This window comes from Balaenoptera musculus, chromosome 1, assembly GCF_009873245.2.
Source record: "Balaenoptera musculus isolate JJ_BM4_2016_0621 chromosome 1, mBalMus1.pri.v3, whole genome shotgun sequence".
NCBI classification, from domain to species: Eukaryota; Metazoa; Chordata; class Mammalia; order Artiodactyla; family Balaenopteridae; genus Balaenoptera; species Balaenoptera musculus.
The window spans coordinates 53,056,797-53,076,515 of NC_045785.1; the positions used below are offsets into that span (position 1 = coordinate 53,056,797).

The 19,719-nt window shown below is 37.6% G+C and overlaps 1 protein-coding gene across 14 annotated transcripts in view; it reads left to right on the forward strand.

Moving 5' to 3' along the window:
- PATJ (PATJ crumbs cell polarity complex component) overlaps positions 1 to 19,719 on the forward strand; it is a 349,371-nt gene that overhangs the window by 309,957 nt on the left and 19,695 nt on the right. For all 14 annotated transcript variants that reach the window (XM_036844784.1, XM_036844830.1, XM_036844805.1 and 11 more), the window contains 6 exons: positions 1,005 to 1,152; positions 2,259 to 2,345; positions 5,769 to 5,883; positions 6,627 to 6,664; positions 9,750 to 9,872; positions 10,620 to 10,724. In XM_036844784.1, coding sequence (XP_036700679.1) covers positions 1,005 to 1,152; positions 2,259 to 2,345; positions 5,769 to 5,883; positions 6,627 to 6,664; positions 9,750 to 9,872; positions 10,620 to 10,724 — 616 coding nt within the window. The remainder of the gene's footprint in view (positions 1 to 1,004; positions 1,153 to 2,258; positions 2,346 to 5,768; positions 5,884 to 6,626; positions 6,665 to 9,749; positions 9,873 to 10,619; positions 10,725 to 19,719) is intronic.

Here is a 19,719-nt window from a genome sequence, read left to right on the forward strand (position 1 = left end):
GCCCGCGTGCAGCAACGAAGACCCAACGCAGCCAAAAATAATAAATAAATAAAATAAAAAAACAAAAACCCATCTGAGCTAGAATGAGTTCATCTTTTTAAAAAAAAAAAAAAAGATAAGATGTATAAGCTCTCAAAATTCACAATTCTTTGCCTAGCAATTCCACGACTAGGAATTTATCCTAACGATATGCTTGTAGATATGTTATTCACTGCACATAGTTTGCAGTAGCTAAAGAATGGAAATAACCTATTGATATATGTCCACCAATAGTTTACTAATAAATGAAATTAAGGAACATTCATAGAATAGTATGTAGCCATAGAAAGAAAACATTGAGGAAGCTCCAAGTGCTAATAAACACCAGTTGCCAAGGTATTAAGTGAAAAAAAGTTAAAGAAAACAAAACTGAGGGAAAAAAGGAGTGTATGTGCATGTATATCCATTTACAAGCATGTGTACTATACCCACATGCATTTGCTTACGTAAACACAGAATATCTCTTGGAGATACCCAAGAAATGAGTAACATTGGTTACCTCTGAGAGGGAAACTTGGGGACAGGGGAACAGAGGTGAGAGGTGAACTCCCCCCCGCCTTTTTAACCTCTTGAATTTTGAGACATTTATTTATTCATCAAATAAATAAACAATTAAAACCTTAAAGTAATGAAGGCAGGGAAAGAGAGGGAGAATGAGAAAAAAACTAGAAGTAGATCATATGATAATAATTGAGCTGATCTCTAAGGAAATAACCTGTACGTTTTAATAGTACTTAATTCTACTTGTTAAAGTGAATTTCCATTTTATTTCACTAAAAATTGTCCTCTTGCAAAAATTATGCCCTTGGGCCAATGAAAGTGAATATTACAGGCAGCGTAAATAGGTATAAACTATTTAAAGGACAAGCACTCTGAGGTTTATCATTTGGGAAGAATATCAGTAATCTCAGATTTAATATAGAAATATTAGGTTGTGCCATTACACTGCTTTATGGTATTCACAGAAATGGAAGTGGAGTGTTTATTTCTGACATCGTGAAAGGTGGAGCCGCAGACCTTGATGGGAGATTGATTCAGGGAGACCAGATCTTATCTGTGAATGGGGAGGACATGAGAAGTGCCTCCCAGGAAACAGTGGCCACTGTCCTCAAGGTGAGTCCCTAGCTGCTTTCTGCGTGGCTGGTATAACTCAAGTTCAATGGGAACAGTTCTAATCTGGCTTGTTTATAAAATGTGTTGAATTTTATGCTGATTCTAGTTTCTTACTAGAGACCTAATATCTGATTATTTTAACCAATCAGGAATAGCTCTAAAAGAAAGCTATTATACTGAATAACAGGATTGAAGGGAACCCTGTTTGGGGATTTAAGCTAGTTTTTCATACTTGTGAGAATTCTGAGTATCCTCAATTGTCCTCTAAATGCATTTGATGGGACAGGTTCTCCTGGAGTCACAAAATGTATCCTCCTCCCTCTTGGGCTATATTAACATGAATTCATCAAATCCAGCGTTTATTGCTTGAAGGAACATTAAAGATTGTGAAAGACCAAGTCCTTCATCTCACAGTGAAGTCTGAGAAAGTAGAATGGCATGCCCAAGATCGCAGAGCTGCGCTTGAGGGGTTTTCCTGCCACCCGAGCTGTCTCTCACTGAAGTTGCCGGGAGGCTAAGGCTCAAGGTTCCCTTCCAAGTGTCTCTGCCACATGGACCCTACCTCCCTTGGAAGAAACTGGTTAATAAAAATCCTTGTAAATTGCCATTCAGCTATAACCAGGTGTATCTTATTCTGTTTCACAAATACTATAGCTGTAGGAGCTTTTGCAAAGATAAATGAATTTTATTTTAAAATCCTGCTTTCCTAAAATAGTCAACTATCAGTTATTACTCAAGAGAGGACTTGTATTAGATTACCTCTGTGTTTGATTTTTCCGTCCTCCTTTTCACCACTTTTTCTTAATCATTTCACTGCTTGCAAATACTTTCATCAGAAGGGAAAAGGAAGAGAAAGGAGGTGAATTGAAATGTAATCCTTTTAATGTGTTTAAAGAAGTCGCAAAATCATGAGATGAATAGCGTTGAGTTGATAAATTTTTGTGACCTTGTGTGATTTTTTTGATAACGAATTTCCTTTCTACCTTCAGCCTTCATCAGCCGTTTACCGTTCTTGGCTGCAGAGAGATGCATGGAGGCACTGCCATGAGAATTTAGAACACAAATCCTACTGTTTTTCACCTCTGTTCTTTTCTTGTCTTCCCAAGTGTGCACAGGGGCTTGTGCAGCTAGAGATTGGAAGACTCCGAGCTGGTTCCTGGACCTCCTCGAGGAAGACATCACAGAACAGTCAGGTTGTTGATGGCCTCCCGTTAGACTGGCTCACCTGTCCCAATTGAGAGAAAGTTCCCCGTTTCATAAATGATTGTTTGGAAGTAATGTGTAATATACAGCATATTCACAACACCAAGTTCGGTGTACTTTAATGTGTTTGAAATAGAAAGTGAAAGGTGGGATGGGAATTCATTAATCCCTAGATTTTTCTCTCCTTTATTGCCTGCAAATGTTTTCTTAGAACCCCTTTTCTCTCCCACTATTAGTTCTATATTGCCTAGGCATTGCATGTACACAGCTGTGTTTATTTTAAAAAGAAAGAAGTAACATCTGGTGGCAATTTGACCCTCATTAGCACAACATTGTTCTATTCATTCAATTAAATATTGCTATAAAGTTAACTTGTGAATAGCCACTCACACATGCTGAGAGCAATTAATGGTATATTCCTGGGAGAGCAAAGTGGGGGGGGGGGTGGTTTCTCCTGTGGGAGGGAGGCCTTAGTGAGTGATATTTTGTGGGTTAGCAAACATCTCATGTTTATTTGCAAGGCTGATGTAAGTGCCACTTTTTTTTCAACAAAGTATATTTCACTGTATTTTTTTTTTTTTCATTGTAATGGCTGACAAAATCAAGACGGTAGACAATATGTTAAGTCCCATTTGGTACATAATGAAACTATAGAAACTTACATGGGACCCCCAATCCCTTTTGTGGGTTATTAGATGGGCCTTTGTTTTGAGGTTAAAAGCACGACTTTCGGTCTCCTTCCTAATTTCCTTAAAGCCTCTCCAAGACCTTTGTTTAGATGATGTTCTGATTTTATGGTTAGCACACAGGTGCTTCTGGAATTAAGTTAGCTGCCCCTTTTGCCTCATTGGTGTTAGAAAATGAGTGAAGAAAAAACAACATTGTTCAGATAGGATCACAGATTAGCTGGCTTGTCTTAGATAATCATCAGAGCAATCAAACCCAATAAACATCATGTTAAGTTTGGAACTTTTTTTTTTTTTTTGCATTTCTGGTTTATGTAATGGGCAGCAAATATCATGTGTACTAAGAGACAGTGGTGCAGTAGGATTCTAGAGGTCAGTAGTTGGTGAGGACTCTGACCAGACTTGTATCAAAAGTGGGAACTTGAGATGCAAAATAGTTGTCTCGGCTTCTTCCTTAATGGAAGACTCAACTTGAGTGATTTCATTGAAGCCCTATTGTACATAGAGGTTAGAATGCAGAATGAACAATACTGGAGATGAAATTTTTCTTCCTGGAGAGTATAGGAGGGCAACACAGAAGGGGTTCAACTGGGTCTCACTCCAAAAGGAGTTTGATAGATTGAAAAGAGAGAAAAGGTATCCCAGACAGAGGGTGTAGCATAGGCAAAGGCACAAAGGGGTACAAGGAATTCCAGTGTTTTAAGAAAATTTTGGACTGACAGGTGAGGTGGTAGGTAGAACTGGATTTCTGTCCTTGAGGAATGTATATGTGCATCTTAGTGATGAATAAAGTTTACACTCAGGTTAAGTACAAAGCTAACACATTTAGAGGCTCTATTATTAAAGGTCAAAAACCCACCATGATCATTTATCTGTTATGTAAATGTGAGCTGTCATATTTCAGAAACCTGGGACGAAGTATCAAATACTTTTCTTTAACCTCTTTGCACAGAATTTTAATTTCAGAGGGTAGAAGTTTAATTCAATTTTAAGCAAAACAGAAAATATATTTTATCCTTACTTTGTCCTTAAAATTATGACCTAGATGATATGAGAGTCTGTACTGTTATGTAGCTAATGGGAAGAAGGCTTGTAGCAGGCTGTGAAAAGGAAGTGTCCTCCATCTTCAAGAATTGAATATCAACCCATGACCCAGATGGAGAAAAAGAGGGACCCATTCCCAAACATTTCCCCTCCAAACCTTTTTAAAGCAGTCAGGACTCTCTAGGGGCACAGATTTCCTTCTGGGCAATTATAAGATAGGGAGGCAGATGCCTCCTTTTGAGGGTCTAGGAGAACTTTAACTCGTTGACTTGGCCTAGAGAAAGTGGGTTCATTAAGAGAGCTCTTCTAGCCATGGGGCTACCAAGCCTCTTTTTAAAAAAATTGTTCTCCTACCAACCAGGAAAGAGTATCTTTACTCTGCAGAGGAAAATGTATAATGGTAAAAACACTTGAGAAATCTTTTCCTCAGATAACTGAGGGAGCACTGCCAGGCAAAGTTCATATTTCTAAAGGCCTTGACAAACACAATGTTCTGAGATTTTGTTTAGGCAAAGGTTATAATATGCTGTACTTCCTCATTTCTGAGTAGTTATCTATTATAGCACCATTGATTTAAATCATATCCTTTCAGGAAAAATATAAAAACACTCCTTTATATATATATCCATTGTGAAGTGTACTGATGTCTGTAACTTACTCTGAAATGAATTTTTTTTAAAGGCAAATTGAGTGATGAATAGATATGTAACAAAAAATATATAGTAAAATATTAATTGTGGAATCTAGGTGGTGTGTCTACTGTATCATTCAACTTTTCTGTATATTTGAAATTTTTCATATTTAAGGAATGTTAAAATATTAAACAACTTTCATCATACTAAGGAAATGGATCAAATTATAATTTGTCAGGTAATAATTATGGTCTTAGGTTTACCTCAAAATTTTGAGGCAGTTAAAGCATAACCGTGAGAATTCAATAGAAAAAATTCTTTATTCATTAGTGGTGTCATTGTTTTCTGCATTGGAAAGATCCTTCACTGTGCATATGATTTTCATTGCATATGATTTTCATTGAATAGCCACTAGCCAAACATGACTATACATTATCTAAATTTATTTAAATAAATGTTAGATTTATTTTAAAAAGACAGTAATGGAGGTATAGCAGATTGAGCTGAATTATTACCAAGTCTAGGAAAATCTTTGAGGGAAAAAAAATTTTAATATTCCTAAAATAACACATTCCCCTGATATTTACTGCTTTTTCTTACAGTTGAGGGTTCTATTTGATCAAGTTCCCATAAATCTAGATTTTATTATATTTGTTTTAGCAAAATAGATCAGTAATTTAGATAAAAAGAAAATAAATGTTGCCTGTAGTCCCAAATGACACTTAGTGGCATTAACTGATCATATGTAAACACTGTGTAACAGGCTAGGAAAATGTTTCTGATTTCATGTGGAACACAAAGAGCTGAAATTACTGCCCGTTTTCTACCTTGACGGTTGAAACCACATATAAAAGCACATATAACGGAGAAAGCAGTGGAGCAAATGTTAAATGGGATTGTTTAGGGTGATAAGAGAGGGAGTGTGAGTAATTTTTGTTTTCTTTTCTGGCCTCCACGGAATTTTCTATTACATGGTTAGGGCTACTTCAGTAAGTAGAATAGTAATAAGAAGTATGAATTTCTAAGACTGACCACTGCGTTTCCTTTTCAGCCGAGTCAGCACAGCACCCACGGCAACCTTCATCCTTCCCTTGCTCCTGTTATCACCAGCCTGCAAAACCTGGTCGGCACAAAAAGAGCTTTGGATCCTTCCCCAAAAAACTCAGGTATTACTTGAGACACACCCTCAGCAAAACGATCCCCGTTACCCAATTAAAAAAAATTTTTTTTTAAATTTTTTATTGGAGTATAGTTGATTTACAATGTTGTGTTAGTTTCAGGTGTACAGCAAAAATATTTTTAAATCTTTGAACATGGCCACATAAGCCCCAAGCTTTCTGAAAGTCCTGTTCTAAAGGAAGGAAAGCCATAGAGATTCGTTTTTGGAATGTGCCTTTAACTTTACACATGAAAAAGAGAAAAGCAGAAATCTAAAGTACTTCATAAAGTAAAACCATTTCCAAAGAGAAAATTTAAAAGTTACAGGTCCCTCGGGGAAGGTCAGAAGTGCATATCCCATCATGGGTGGGGTGGGGAAGGCATCTTTTTAAGCCTTTCCTTGGGTAAGATTATCTTTGATTAAGGCGGAAAAATGTTCAGTGAAACAAAAATGGCTCACCCTCCAAGCCATTTAATCACCATATTCCGGGCTGCTACAGGCCATCAGCTTTTGTCAGACCAAATGATTATGGCCACATCTATCTCAAACAGAGAGGACTTGTTTAAAATAGAGGACATATCCCCTGATTGATGGTCGCCAGTTTGAATTTTGAGAAAGGGTATAATGCCTGCTTGCCTCAGTATTCTCTCCTGAAAGACCTAGAAAATGATACCATTTTCAGGGGAAAATATTATATCCTAAATATATTGTCTCTTACTTTTAAAAAGTTAATTTGTTGCTTCTTCATAGGCACGGATGTGGGACTAAGGACCATTGAGATAATCAGGGTAAGTCAGTTATTTTGCTTTTTTTCTAATTTGTGTTGCATAATATGTACATCTTTCCCTCAATACAATATATTGGATTGTTAGTGTGTTCTTTTAAGTTACTGAAGGCAGTATATGGTCTCTGTAACACAAGCAGACTTAGGAAAATATAGTAAAGCACATACATGACCACTGTGAACTTTTTGGTGCACCACATTCACTTCATTTTGTGCACTGTGTTTAAATTTTAAAAAACAAAAAATGGTATCATATTAGACATACTCTTGCAGCTTGTCATTTTACTTTAAAGCATGGACTTTTAGCCATGTGAATAACTATTTTTTGACAGCAGATGGTATGATTTTTGTCAGTTACATAGTATTCCATTGTATGAATGTGCTGTAATTTTTCTTAACCAATGTCCTCTTATTAAACAATTAGCATATTTCTCAACTTTTGCCATCTTTTATAGCAAAATGTCTTTGTATTTTCTTTTTGGATCATATCATGGGTGATTTCTTTAGAATTAATTCTTAGAAATGAAATTGTTGAGTCAAAATCCACACTTGTTTAAAGGCTTTTATATATAATGCCAAATTGCCCTCCTGAGAAGATTGTGTAAAATGCGTTTCAGTTCATAAAGTTGTCAAATCCTGATTTTCAGATTCCTGAAAATCCTGTGCGATTTTTCAGACTCTGGTGTGATATCCAGAATATTGGCAAGCCGTTTTATTTTGCTTATTCTTACCATTAAATTTGGGATTCAAGAAATAGTGAAAAAAATTATGACCTTGTTGTAATCATGGATCAACTTCAGTAAAGTGATATCCAGCTTAACTTAGTTCTCTGGACTCAATTATAGTTGTGTTTAAAGACACTCTACCATTTATTAGCTCTATGACCTTTGTCAAGTTACTTAACCTCAATTTGCTTATCTGTAGATTGGGGGTGATAACCCTTACCTCACAAGGTAAATCTTGTTGTGTGGATTAAATGAGGTGTAATGCATACAGTATACTTAGCATAGTACCTAGTTCATCATGAATGTCCAGGAATTCACTATTATTAACTACAGCTTTGACTAAATCTGCCTTATTTGTTCCCAGTATCTTTCCACCAGAGCGGCAACTCAAATGTTCCTCGGATGGGGAAGTTAAATGTACCAACATGTGCATAATTATGGATAAATTAAGGAAACATCACAATGGATTTGAACAAAGCCAAATTATTCCATAAATTTCTCCTCATTCCACAATTTATAACATATTTTATGTTTCCTTAGTCATTTCAGCTGCTTGTTTTACAGGCTTTTATAAAAAGGCCTGCTCCCTACCCACCCTGTTCTCCCACATACGGTCCGAGCAGAAACTTCATAATGAAACGCATCTTACCATTTGCATGTAGGGTTTACTACTGTGCATTCAGAAAATAGAAGCTAGACACAAACACTTTGGAAAACAGAATATTAAAGTTGTTGTCGTTTTGTTCTTTTTCCTTCGTCCAACTTTATCGAGGTCAAATTGAAACACACTAACCTGTGTGTATTTTTAAGTGATCAGGTAAAACTGCAGAAGCCTTGCAACCCTATAGGTCCCTTTTCTGCAACCACTCCCCTAACATTTATGTCATTGTTGTCATATGTTTACATCTACATAAATTGAGAACCCCACCAGACAATGGTGTCATCTTGGCTTTAAACTGTCCTGCATATTTGAAAAAACTTAACAAGAAATTGATCACATTTTACTGGTTCTCTGCATGTTGAGTAACTTAGGGGTTCTTCCCAGCCCTGGTGAATGTTATGCTGTGTAGACTCTGAGGAATGCTGGTGTTTATGTTTAGCAGGCATCCACCAGTTAGGCCTCAGACTGCAAGTTATGTCACCTTTTGTAAGTGGAGGTTCAAAACTCAGTTCAGTTCCCGAGTGTGGGTCTGTCCCTCATATGCGTGGCTTAGACTGAGCCTGAGAATTCTGTGGATTCACTCACAGAGGGACAGGATCCCCTTCGCCGACTCTCTCTACTCTAGTTTTCTTCCTTCATTCTCCAGCCATCAGGGCTCCTTTTCCTGGTTCCTCTGACCAGAAAGATGGGAGTTAACATCAAAGTTTTAGCAGTTTGCCCCACCTTTACAGCTCCTTGACTGGGTCTTGTCTTCAGGACAAAGCTGCCAGGAAAACAACTGGGAGATACACCCTCTGCTGTCGTTTCTCCAAGTTTTGGCTCTCCACCACAATTTCTTTGAGTGTCATTACTTTTCAGAAGTCTCAGGTAGTTGTACTTTAAATTTTGACAAGAGGTCTTCATTTTCATCAGTAGGAGAAAGATGCTATAGAGTGTGTATGCCACCATGCTGAAACTGGAACTTGTCATTTATTCTTTTAGTGATTTTTAAAATATTAACCCTGGGATATAAATGTGGGGGAAACCTGAACAAAGGCCAGAATCTCTTCACCAGGGTTGGAGTGAACAAACTGCCTCATCTCATAATCTCAGAGAACATTTTCGGTCGCATGTTACTTCTCTCTCCAAACTCTGTAGTCACTACAGTGGGTGTCCTCAAAGATCCTTTGTTCTAGCACAGTCCTGCAGCTCTTTCAGAGCCAAGTGTGTTTGTTCACACCCAGAAGAGCTTGAGATGTGCAGTAATTTAATTGTAAACACCATATGAGGACATACTTGCCAAGTCTGCATCAAAATTGGCCACTAAACTGAGCAGTAGCATAGGGTTTTTTTCTTTGTTTTTTTTGTTTTTACTCCTCCTGTTGCCTTTTACTGAGCCCTTCTGTGGCCAGGACTGCACTATATCCACCTCATTTAATCCTCAGATCAACACTGTGAGGTAGGTGGTTTTCTTCCCACTTTATGCGTAGGGATGGAAGCTCTAAGAGGTTAAGGAACTTCTTTAGGACCCCCCAGCTAATTAAGTACTGCAGCTAATTAAGAGCTGAAACACTGGCCTTTCTGACTTCAAAGGCGCTATGGTTAACTCCTATGTTACCCTAGCCTCCTGCATCACGGAGGGATTTTATTCAACAGCTATCTGGGGACAGTCAGGTTGTGGCTCTTTGTTAAACATATAAGTCTTGTTTTCCTTCTTTTTTTAGGAGCTCAGTGATGCCCTTGGAATCAGTATTGCTGGAGGAAGAGGAAGTCCCTTAGGAGATATCCCAATATTTATTGCCATGATTCAGGCCAGCGGTGTGGCCGCACGTACACAGAAGCTTAAAGTAAACAAAGGGGATGGTGAAGTGCTCTCAGCATGTGATGTGGTGGGTGGGAGTGTACATGGCAGCCAGGGGCACTGTGTTTAAAACTGGAATTCCAGCAGCCATCAGAGACCCACACTGAGGGCAAAATGCATTGGAGAAAGTTTATACCTGAAATTCATTATGTCCCTGAACATATAAAAATAGTATCGTTTGTGTCAAAGCTTCTCAATGAAAGAAGAAATTGCAGCTCATTTGCAAAGCCTCCCATATCATTTTTAGCACCTCATTCCACCCAAAATTGATTTTCACCTGAGAGATTTGACCTTAGACTCTTCCTTCCACCAAAAGAATCAACATCCTTATGAATTTTTTTCCCCCATCGCTCCTTAATCTTAACTTAGGTAGAAAAAATAAAGCAGAAAACATTTGGCTTCCTCAATAGAGCTTTATTGAACTGGTAATTTGTACACCCCACTATTACTGGCAAATGGATGTATGCAACACTACCATTACCAAGGTACAAAAGTGGCCTGCCGGGCCTTTTAATAATCAAATCTGACCCCTTTCTTGTTTCTCTGATTGGTCTGTATTTGGGGAAAGCCATAAAAATTCCTCATGCTTCTGGAACATGCATACACAATAGAGACACAGAATCTTCACAATAGCCACAAATGGGAAATATGACTTACAAAGAATTTTAAGCATTCTTCTCAAATTTAATTTTTCTTAATGATAGTGATTTTTCTCGCACCTTTGTACCTCCAGGTTGGAGATCGGATTGTCAGCATTAATGGGCAACCTTTGGATGGGCTGTCTCATGCGGACGTGGTTAATCTGCTAAAGAACGCCTACGGGCGCATTATCCTGCAGGTATTGCGATCAATGGAACTCGCAGCTGCGAGAGGCAGATAAGTGGTGTGCAAAAAAGATTGAGCGTCTCTGGCAGGAGGCATCACCGCCCAGCAGGGTGCCTGCCGATGTGAATTATGAAGGTTGAAAGCAAGAAATTATTATTTGTATTCAGAAATTCTTTAATGCCACCCATACAGGCAGTGAACATGATTATATGAAAGCGTAACAAGGGGAGAAAAATTACCCTTTGCTTCACATGATAAATCAACAAGGCTTTTAGCTTCTGGCGTTCTTTTGTAAATCAAAGTTTGCAAGGAATAGAAAATGATTTCTTTTCTTATGCCCCAAAACTGTGTCTGAACTGCCCAAGTGCTGTTTCTTCCACTCCTTTTAAAGGAAGGGAAAAGTAACAATGCTCTTTCTCCTGTAGCATAAATGATTGCCAACACTGCTAAATGCTCACCGCATAGTAGTCATCAACTAAGGCAAACAATCATATTTCAGCTGTGGTCCCCAAGAGTATTGTCCAGGGGCACAGGGAAATATACCAGGAAGTAAAAACGAGGTGTGCTGTTAATCACCCCTCCTTCGATTTCAGCACTTTGAATATCTCTGAGATTGATATCGTGTAGTGAGTGAGAGGCAGCGTACTGGCAGCAAGTTTTGTTAATGAGTTCCCCCCAAAATGTATGATTATAATCACCATACTTCTGCAGGGGTAGTATTAAATGGTTTATAGGTAAAAAGAATAAAATCCACCATTTAGTATCTCAGAGAGAGGGCAAGCCAGCCCCTCCAATCATTCTAGCCTTTAAATAATCAGTTCGAATTGAAACACCATAACTTTGGGGAGAACCAGTTTGTGGTGCTTAACTCTCACATCTCAAAGGTCTAAGTCCAAAGTGCCGAAACAGACATTTTTAAAAAAGTCAGTGGCTTTCAGTACATAGGAAAGGAATCGTAAAGTACTGCCAGTGGTTTCAAGGGAGTTTATGTGATAGGCAACATATTATTCAATGATCTGGGTCCCCAGGTTTCTGTGGAACACAGACAGAAACCCTGTGTGGACTGGCTGTAGAGTCGGCTTCCTTTGTCCTCATCCTCAGGGGTTACCTCTCATCCCACCTTCCACTGCTCCGTCATCCTCAGAACCTGCAAATCCTTGCTTTTTCTTGTTTGCAGCCCTTGCTCTTCCTTCGAGTTATGCTGACCCCTAGAGACCGTACAAGTGCAACTCTTCAATCGCAGAGCTGTGGCCCATTAGTTATACGGAATTTTACCAGGAAGTTATCAAATGATAACTATGTCAAGCAAAAAAAAGCGTTTCCCTTAGCAGAATCTAGTATTATTAACATTTTTATATACCAATATAATTTGTTCAGCTCCACCTTTTTCACAAAGAAATGAGAAGACTCGGTGTAAAAGTGTAACATTACGTAAAGTACTTTAAGTGGAAATGAACTCATGCTCTCCCATGAAGAATTAACCCTTCATTCAGCCAAATTTGCCACTATTAACATACTTTTGAAGGGATTCCTTATTTTTCCTATTTCTGCATTTTAAGAAAATGACTTTTGGTTTCAGAATGTTCTCTTGTGTTAATCACATTAGTTGGTGGTGGTATTTTGTAACAGGTGCTGTTTAAAAGCTTAATGGGAATCCTTTGGATTTTGACAGTTTGATCTACACAACGCTGGGTATGGAGCACACGTGATCTCAAAGGCTTAAACACAGAACTCAGGAAATTCTTACGCCCTGCATCAGACGCCTTTCAGTTGCATAGTCGTATTCACTTTAATTAAAACAATGTGCATGGAATGGTACCAGCAATACAATTATCACAGCTGACTTGTCAGTAGGTAATCATTTTTATTATCAGGTGAGCCAGCCCATTGTCAGAGTAATAGAGAAGGTCAGATAGTTGTGTCTGATGACGTGGAAAAGACTTATTGTCGGCGCAGCATGGGAAGTGGTCAGCAAGTGCTGATGGCACAGGGAAGATTAGGTCTGGGTCAGTGGACTGGAGGGTGCAGAAGGGGAAGAGAGTGGAGGAGACAACTTCTGGAAGCTTCTCCCCGTAGTTTAAATTGCTATTGCTAGGTGTAGTAAGGAAGTAGATATTTCTGCCTTTAAAGTCTTGCTATCAAGTTTAGATGGTTTCTTACTGTCAATTATAGATTGGTCAGTGGAGATTGATTTGGGTATAGGGGTCATTTCAAATGTTCTCAACTATATTTGCTTCTGTAGTCTGATAGTTTGCCTGGTTTAGTGCTTTTGTCTATGAACTACCATAAAACCTGTTTTGGACAAAATCAGGTAACCCAGACTCTCTTCTAGAAAATTTTGTTTGTTTTTACCTCTTTCTTTGACAATATAGAAGATAAAAAGAGCACATTAGGGATTTTTATCACTAAAGGAACTTGTGGGGCTTGTTCTGGATCCAAACATTTTAGAACGTAGAATGTGGATGGAGGCAGCACTAACTAAACCAGGGAATATAGGAAGGGCATGTTGGGAGAGAACATTGTATTTTGAGGCATCCAGGTGGAGATATCCAGCAGGCAGAGGAAATGGGCTCCCAATACTCGGAGAGACTTCAGTGCTGGAAACGGGATAGATAAAGCCATCTGAGGCTTCTTGGGGTCGACATCCCCACTGCCTGGCACATTATACTTCATAGCTATTGGTTGAATAAATGAATGCAAACAGTGGAGACAAAGGCAGAGGATCAAGGCTTGGAGTCAGCAGCAACTATGGAGAGCAGGAGAAGAGAGTCTAAAGTCAGGGAGATTAACTAAGGGTCTGTCTACAAAGTAGTTTGGGAGGTCCTTGGGGACACCCTCCAGAACACAAAAAACCTGATGTAAGAGGGCCCAACTGCTGGTTAGGAGAGAGAGATGTGTCATGTTCAAGATAATATAGAGAAAACAGTGATTTCTCTTGTGCACCCTCTTTTGAAAATGGAAGAGAAAAAATAAGACACAGGATTAATTCAGGAGGTCCAGTATCCAACAACCAGGAGTTTAAAAAAGAAAAACAGAAAAATAAAAAAGAAATGAAATAAATTTAACTTAAGGTCCATTAATCACTGAGCAAAATAAATAAAAGAAGAATAATACCTGTATACTACATTCTAAAACTTTCAAAGAGAAAAGTATAAGCTACTTACAAAAGAACAAGAGATTCAAATGTCACCTGACTCATTTTCAGCAATATATTTCTGAGAAAATTACTTTAGGATATACTCCAACAAAAGAGGAAAGTAAGAGAGAGGGAAGCAGGTGGATCCAACGCTAAGGAACATGGAAGTCCCAGGACAGCTGTGCAGCAGGCAGAGAGAAAAACTTGTCCAAATCGGGGCAGGAGAAGAGGGCTCTAAGAGAAATGCCTCTGAATTAGAAGAAAAAAAAAAAGGAACAGATAGATTACCTTGTATGTTTAACTGAATTGGAGGTTTAAGATCCAATTAAGTTGGAAAGTTTGGGGCTGAATTAGTGATAAGTATATACAAATTAAACAAAATAAGATCATTATTAACCTTGAGGACAATAAACTTATACCAAAAAAAGAGAGACAGAGAAATGTAATCCTAGTATAGTAGTTGGCTCAGTATGAATAACATTTATATAAACATAAGTCATAATAAAACTGATAGAAAAAAACATCATGATGCATGAAATATTAGTAGCATGAGAGTTTGAGATGTGTTCATGGAGATGAAAATATAAGAGTTAAATCTTTAAAGTTGAAATAACAGTTTTGGAAATCGTTAAAACTACAAAGGTTTAAGTATATCTAAAGAAACATAAGAAACAAGTAGAACTTAAAAATATAAAAGTTAAGTGTCAGATTTTGGCAAGCTAAATTTTCCTCTGTTGGAATAGGGAGTCTACTGATGTCATCAAGATGATAAATTTCAAAATAGTCTTATAAAGTGTATTATTTAGCCTATACCTCTAGAATTGAAAAGAGAAATGTTCAATCTGTATCTAGGGAATGAGAGTGTTGAATTTTTTTTATCATGTACTGTAATACTTAATTTTTAATCATGTGCACACAAAAGGAAATATACTAGGAAAATATAATAGAAAAGAACCAGGAGTTAAGAATACAGGTACTAGACCCTAAAGGAGAAAAGAATTTTAAGAATAGCACACTTGAGCAGAAGCAAGAAGAACTATAATCCTGCAGCCTGTGGAACAAAACCTACATTCACAGAAAGATACACAAGATGAAAAGGCAGAGGGCTATGTACCAGATGAAAGAACAAGATAAAACCCCAGAAAAACAACTAAATGAAGTGGAGATAGGCAACCTTCCAGAAAAAGAATTCAGAATAATGATAGTGAAGATGATCCAGGACTTTGGAAAAAGAATGGAGGCAAAGATCGAGAAGATGCAAGAAATGTTTAACAAAGACGTAGAAAAATTAAAGAACAAACAAACAGAGATGAACAATACAATAACTGAAATGAAAACTACACTAGAAGGAATCAATAGCAGAATAACTGAGGCAGAACGGATAAATGACCTGGAAGACAGAATGGTGGAATTCACTGCTGCGGAACAGAATAAAGAAAAAAGAATGAAAAGAAATGAAGACAGCCTAAGAGACCTCTGGGACAACATTAAGCACAACAACATTCGCATTATAGGGGTCCCAGAAGGAGAAGAGAGAGAGAAAGGATCCGAGAAAATATTGGAAGAGATTATAGTTGAAAACTTCCCTAACATGGGAAAGGAAATAGCCACCCAAGTCCAGGAAGCACAGCAAGTCCCATACAGGATAAACCCAAGGAGAAACACGCCGAGACACATAGTAATCAAATTGGCAAAAATTAAAGACAAAGAAAAATTATTGAAAGCAACAAGGGAAAAACGACAAATAACATACAAGGGAACTCCCATAAGGTTAACAGCTGATTTCTCAGCAGAAACTCTACAAGCCAGAAGGGAGTGGCATGATATACTTAAAGTGATGAAAGGGAAGAACCTACAACCAAGATTACTCTACCCGGTAAGGATCTCATTCAGATTCGATGGAGAAATCAAAAGCTTTACAGACAAGCAAAAGCTAAGAGAATTCAGCACCACCAAACCAGCTCTACAACAAATGCTAAAGGAACTTCTCTAAGTGGGAAACACAAAAGAAGAAAAGAACCTACAAAAACAAACCCAAAACAATTGAGAAAATGGTCATAGGAACATACATATTGATAATTACCTTAAACGTGAATGGATTAAATGCTCCAACCAAAAGACACAGGCTCACTGAATGGGTACAAAAACAAGCCCCAGATATATGCTGTCTACAAGAGACCCACTTCAGACCTAGGGACACATACAGACTGAAAGTGAGGGGATGGAAAAAGATATTCCATGCAAATGGAAATCAAAAGAAAGCTGGAGTAGCAGTAATCATATCAGATAAAATAGACTTTAAAATAAAGAATGTTACAAGAGACAAGGAAGGACAGTACCTAATGATCAAGAGATCAATCCAAGAAGAAGATATAACAATTATAAATATATATGCACCCAACATAGGAGCACCTCATTACATGAGGCAACTGCTAACACCTATAACAGAGGAAATTGACAGTAACACAGTAATAGTGGGGGACTTTAACACCTCACTTAACACCAATGGACAGATCATCCAAAATGAGAATAAATAAGGAAACAGAAGCTTTAAATCACACAATAGACCAGATAGATTTAATTGATATTTATAGGACATTCCATCCAAAAACAGCAGATTACACGTTCTTCTCAAGTGCGCACGGAACATTCTCCAGGATAGATCACATCTTGGGTCACAAATCAAGCCTCAGTAAATTTAAGAAAATTGAAATCATATCAAGCATCTTTTCTGACCACAACACTATGAGATTAGAAATCAATTACGGGGAAAAAAACGTAAAAAACACAAACACATGGATGCTAAACAATACGTTACTAAATAACCAAGAGATCACTGAAGATATCAAAGAGGAAATCAAAAAATACCTAGAGACAAATGACAATGAAAACACGATGACCCAAAACCTATGGGTTGCAGCAGAAGCAGTTCTAAGAGGGAAGTTTATAGCTATACAAGCCTACCTCAGGAAACAAGAAAAATCTCAAGTAAACAATCTAACCTTACACCTAAACGAACTAGAGAAAGAAGAACAAACAAAACCCAAAGTTAGCAGAAGGAAAGAAATCATAAAGATCAGAGCAGAAATAAATGAAATAGAAACCAAGAAAACAATAGCAAAGATCAATAAAACTAAAAGCTGGTTCTTTGAGAAGATAAACAAAATTGATAAACCATTAGCCAGGCTCATCAAGAAAAAGAGGGAGAGGACTCACATCAATAAAATTAGAAATGATAAAGGAGAAGTTACAACAGACACCACAGAAATACAAAGCATCCTAAGAGACTACTACAAGCAACTCTATGCCAACAAAATGGACAACCTGGAAGAAATGGACAAATTCTTAGAAAGGTATAACCTTCCAAGACTGAACCAGGAAGAAACAGAAAATATAAACAGACCAATCACAAGTAATGAAATTGAAACTGTGGTTAAAAATCTTCCAACAAACAAAAGTCCAGAACCAGATGGCTTCACAGGCGAATTCTATCAAACATTTAGAGAAGAGCTAACACCCATCCTTCTCAAACTCCTCCAAAAAATTGCAGAGAAAGAAACACTCCGAAACTCATTCTATGAGACCACCATCATGCTGATACCAAAACCAGACAAAGATACTACAAAAAAAGAAAATTACAGACCAATATCACTGATGAATATAGATGCAAAAATCCTCAGCCAAATACTAGCAAACAGAATCCAACAACACATTAAAAGGATCATACACCACGATCAAGTGGGATTTATCCCAGGGATGCAAGGATTCTTCAATATACGCAAGTCAATCAATGTGATACACCATATTAACAAATTGAAGAAGAAAAACCATATGATCATCTCAATAGATGCAGAAAAAGCTTTTGACAAAATTCAACACCCATTTATGATAAAAACTCTCCAGAAAGTGGGCATAGAGGGAACCTACCTCAACATAATAAAAGCCATATATGACAAACCCACAGGAAACATCATTCTCAATGGTGAAAAACTGAAAGCATTTCCTCTTAGATCAGGAACAAGACAAGGATATCCACTATTATTCAACATAGTTTTGGAAGTCCTAGCCATGGCAATCAGAGAAGACAAAGAAATAAAAGGAATACACATTGGAAAAGAAGAAGTAAAACTGTCACTGTTTGCAGATGACATGATACTATACATAGAGAATCCTAAAGATGCCACCAGAAAACTACTAGAGCTAATCAATGAATTTGGTAAAGTTGCAGGATACAAAATTAATGCACAGAAATCTCTTGCATTCCTATACACTAATGATGAAAAATCTGAAAGAGAAATTAAGGAAACACTCCCATTTACCATTGCAACAAAAAGAATAAAATACCTAGGAATAAACCTACCTAGGGAGAAAAAAGACCTGTATGCAGAAAACTATAAGACACTGATGAAAGAAATTAAAGATGATACCAACAGATGGAGAGATATACCATGTTCTTGGATTGGAAGAATCAATATTGTGAAAATGAGTATACTACCCAAAGCAATCTACAGATTCAATGCAATCCCTATCAAATTACCAATGGCATTTTTTACAGAACTAAAACAAAAAATGTTAAAATTTGTATGGAGACACAAAAGACCCCGAATAGCCAAGGCAGTCTTGAGGGAAAAAAGTGGAGCTGGAAGAATCAGACTCCCTGACTTCAGACTATACTACAAAGCTACAGTAATCAAGACAATATAGTACTAGCACAAAAACAGAAACATAGATCAATGGAACAAGATAGAAAGCCCAGAGATAAACCCACGCACCTGTGGTCAACTCATCTATGACAAAGGAGGCAAGGATATATAATGGAGAAAAGAAAGTCTCTTCAATAAGTGGTGCTGGGAAAACTGGACAGCTACATGTAAAAGAATGAAATTAGAACACTCCCTAACACCATACACGAAAATAAACTCAAAATGGATTAGAGACCTAAATGTAAGACCGAACACTATAAAACTCTCAGCGGAAAACATAGGAAGAACAGTCTTTGACATAAATCACACAGCAAGATCTTTTTTGATCCACCTCCTAGAGTAATGGAAATAAAAACAAAAATAAACAAATGGGACCTAATGAAACTTCAAAGCTTTTGCACAGCAAAGGAAACCATAAACAAGATGAAAAGACAACCCTCAGAATGGGAGAAAGTATTTGCGAACGAATCAACGGACAAAGGATTAATCTCCAAAATATATAAACAGCTCATGCAGCTCAATATTAAAAAAACAAACAACCCAATCCAAAAATGGGCAGAAAACCTAAATAGACATTTCTCCAAAGAAGACATACAGACGGCCAAGAAGCACATGAAAAGCTGCTCAATGTCACTAATTATTAGAGAAATGCAAATCAAAACTACAATGAGGTATCACCTCACACCAGTTAGAATGGGCATCATCCGAAAATCTACAAACAACAAATGCTGGAGAGGGTGTGGAGAAAAGGGAACCCTCTTGCACTGTTGGTGGGAATGTAAATTGATACAGCCACTATGGAGAACACTATGGAGGTTCCTTAAAAAACTAAAAATAGAACTACCATATGACCCAGCCATCCCACTACTGGGCATATACCCAGAGAAAACCGTAATTCAAGAAGACACATGCACCCCAATGTTCATTGCAGCACTATTTACAATAGCCAGGTCATGGAAGCAAACTAAATGTCCATCGACAGACGAATGGATAAAGAAGATGAGGTACATATATACAATGGAATATTACTCAGCCATAAAAAGGAACGAAATTGGGTCATCTGTTGAGACGTGGATGGATCTAGAGACTGTCATACAGAGTGAAGTAAGTCAGAGAGAGAAAAACAAATATAGTATCTTAACGCATATATGTGGAACCTAGAAAAATGG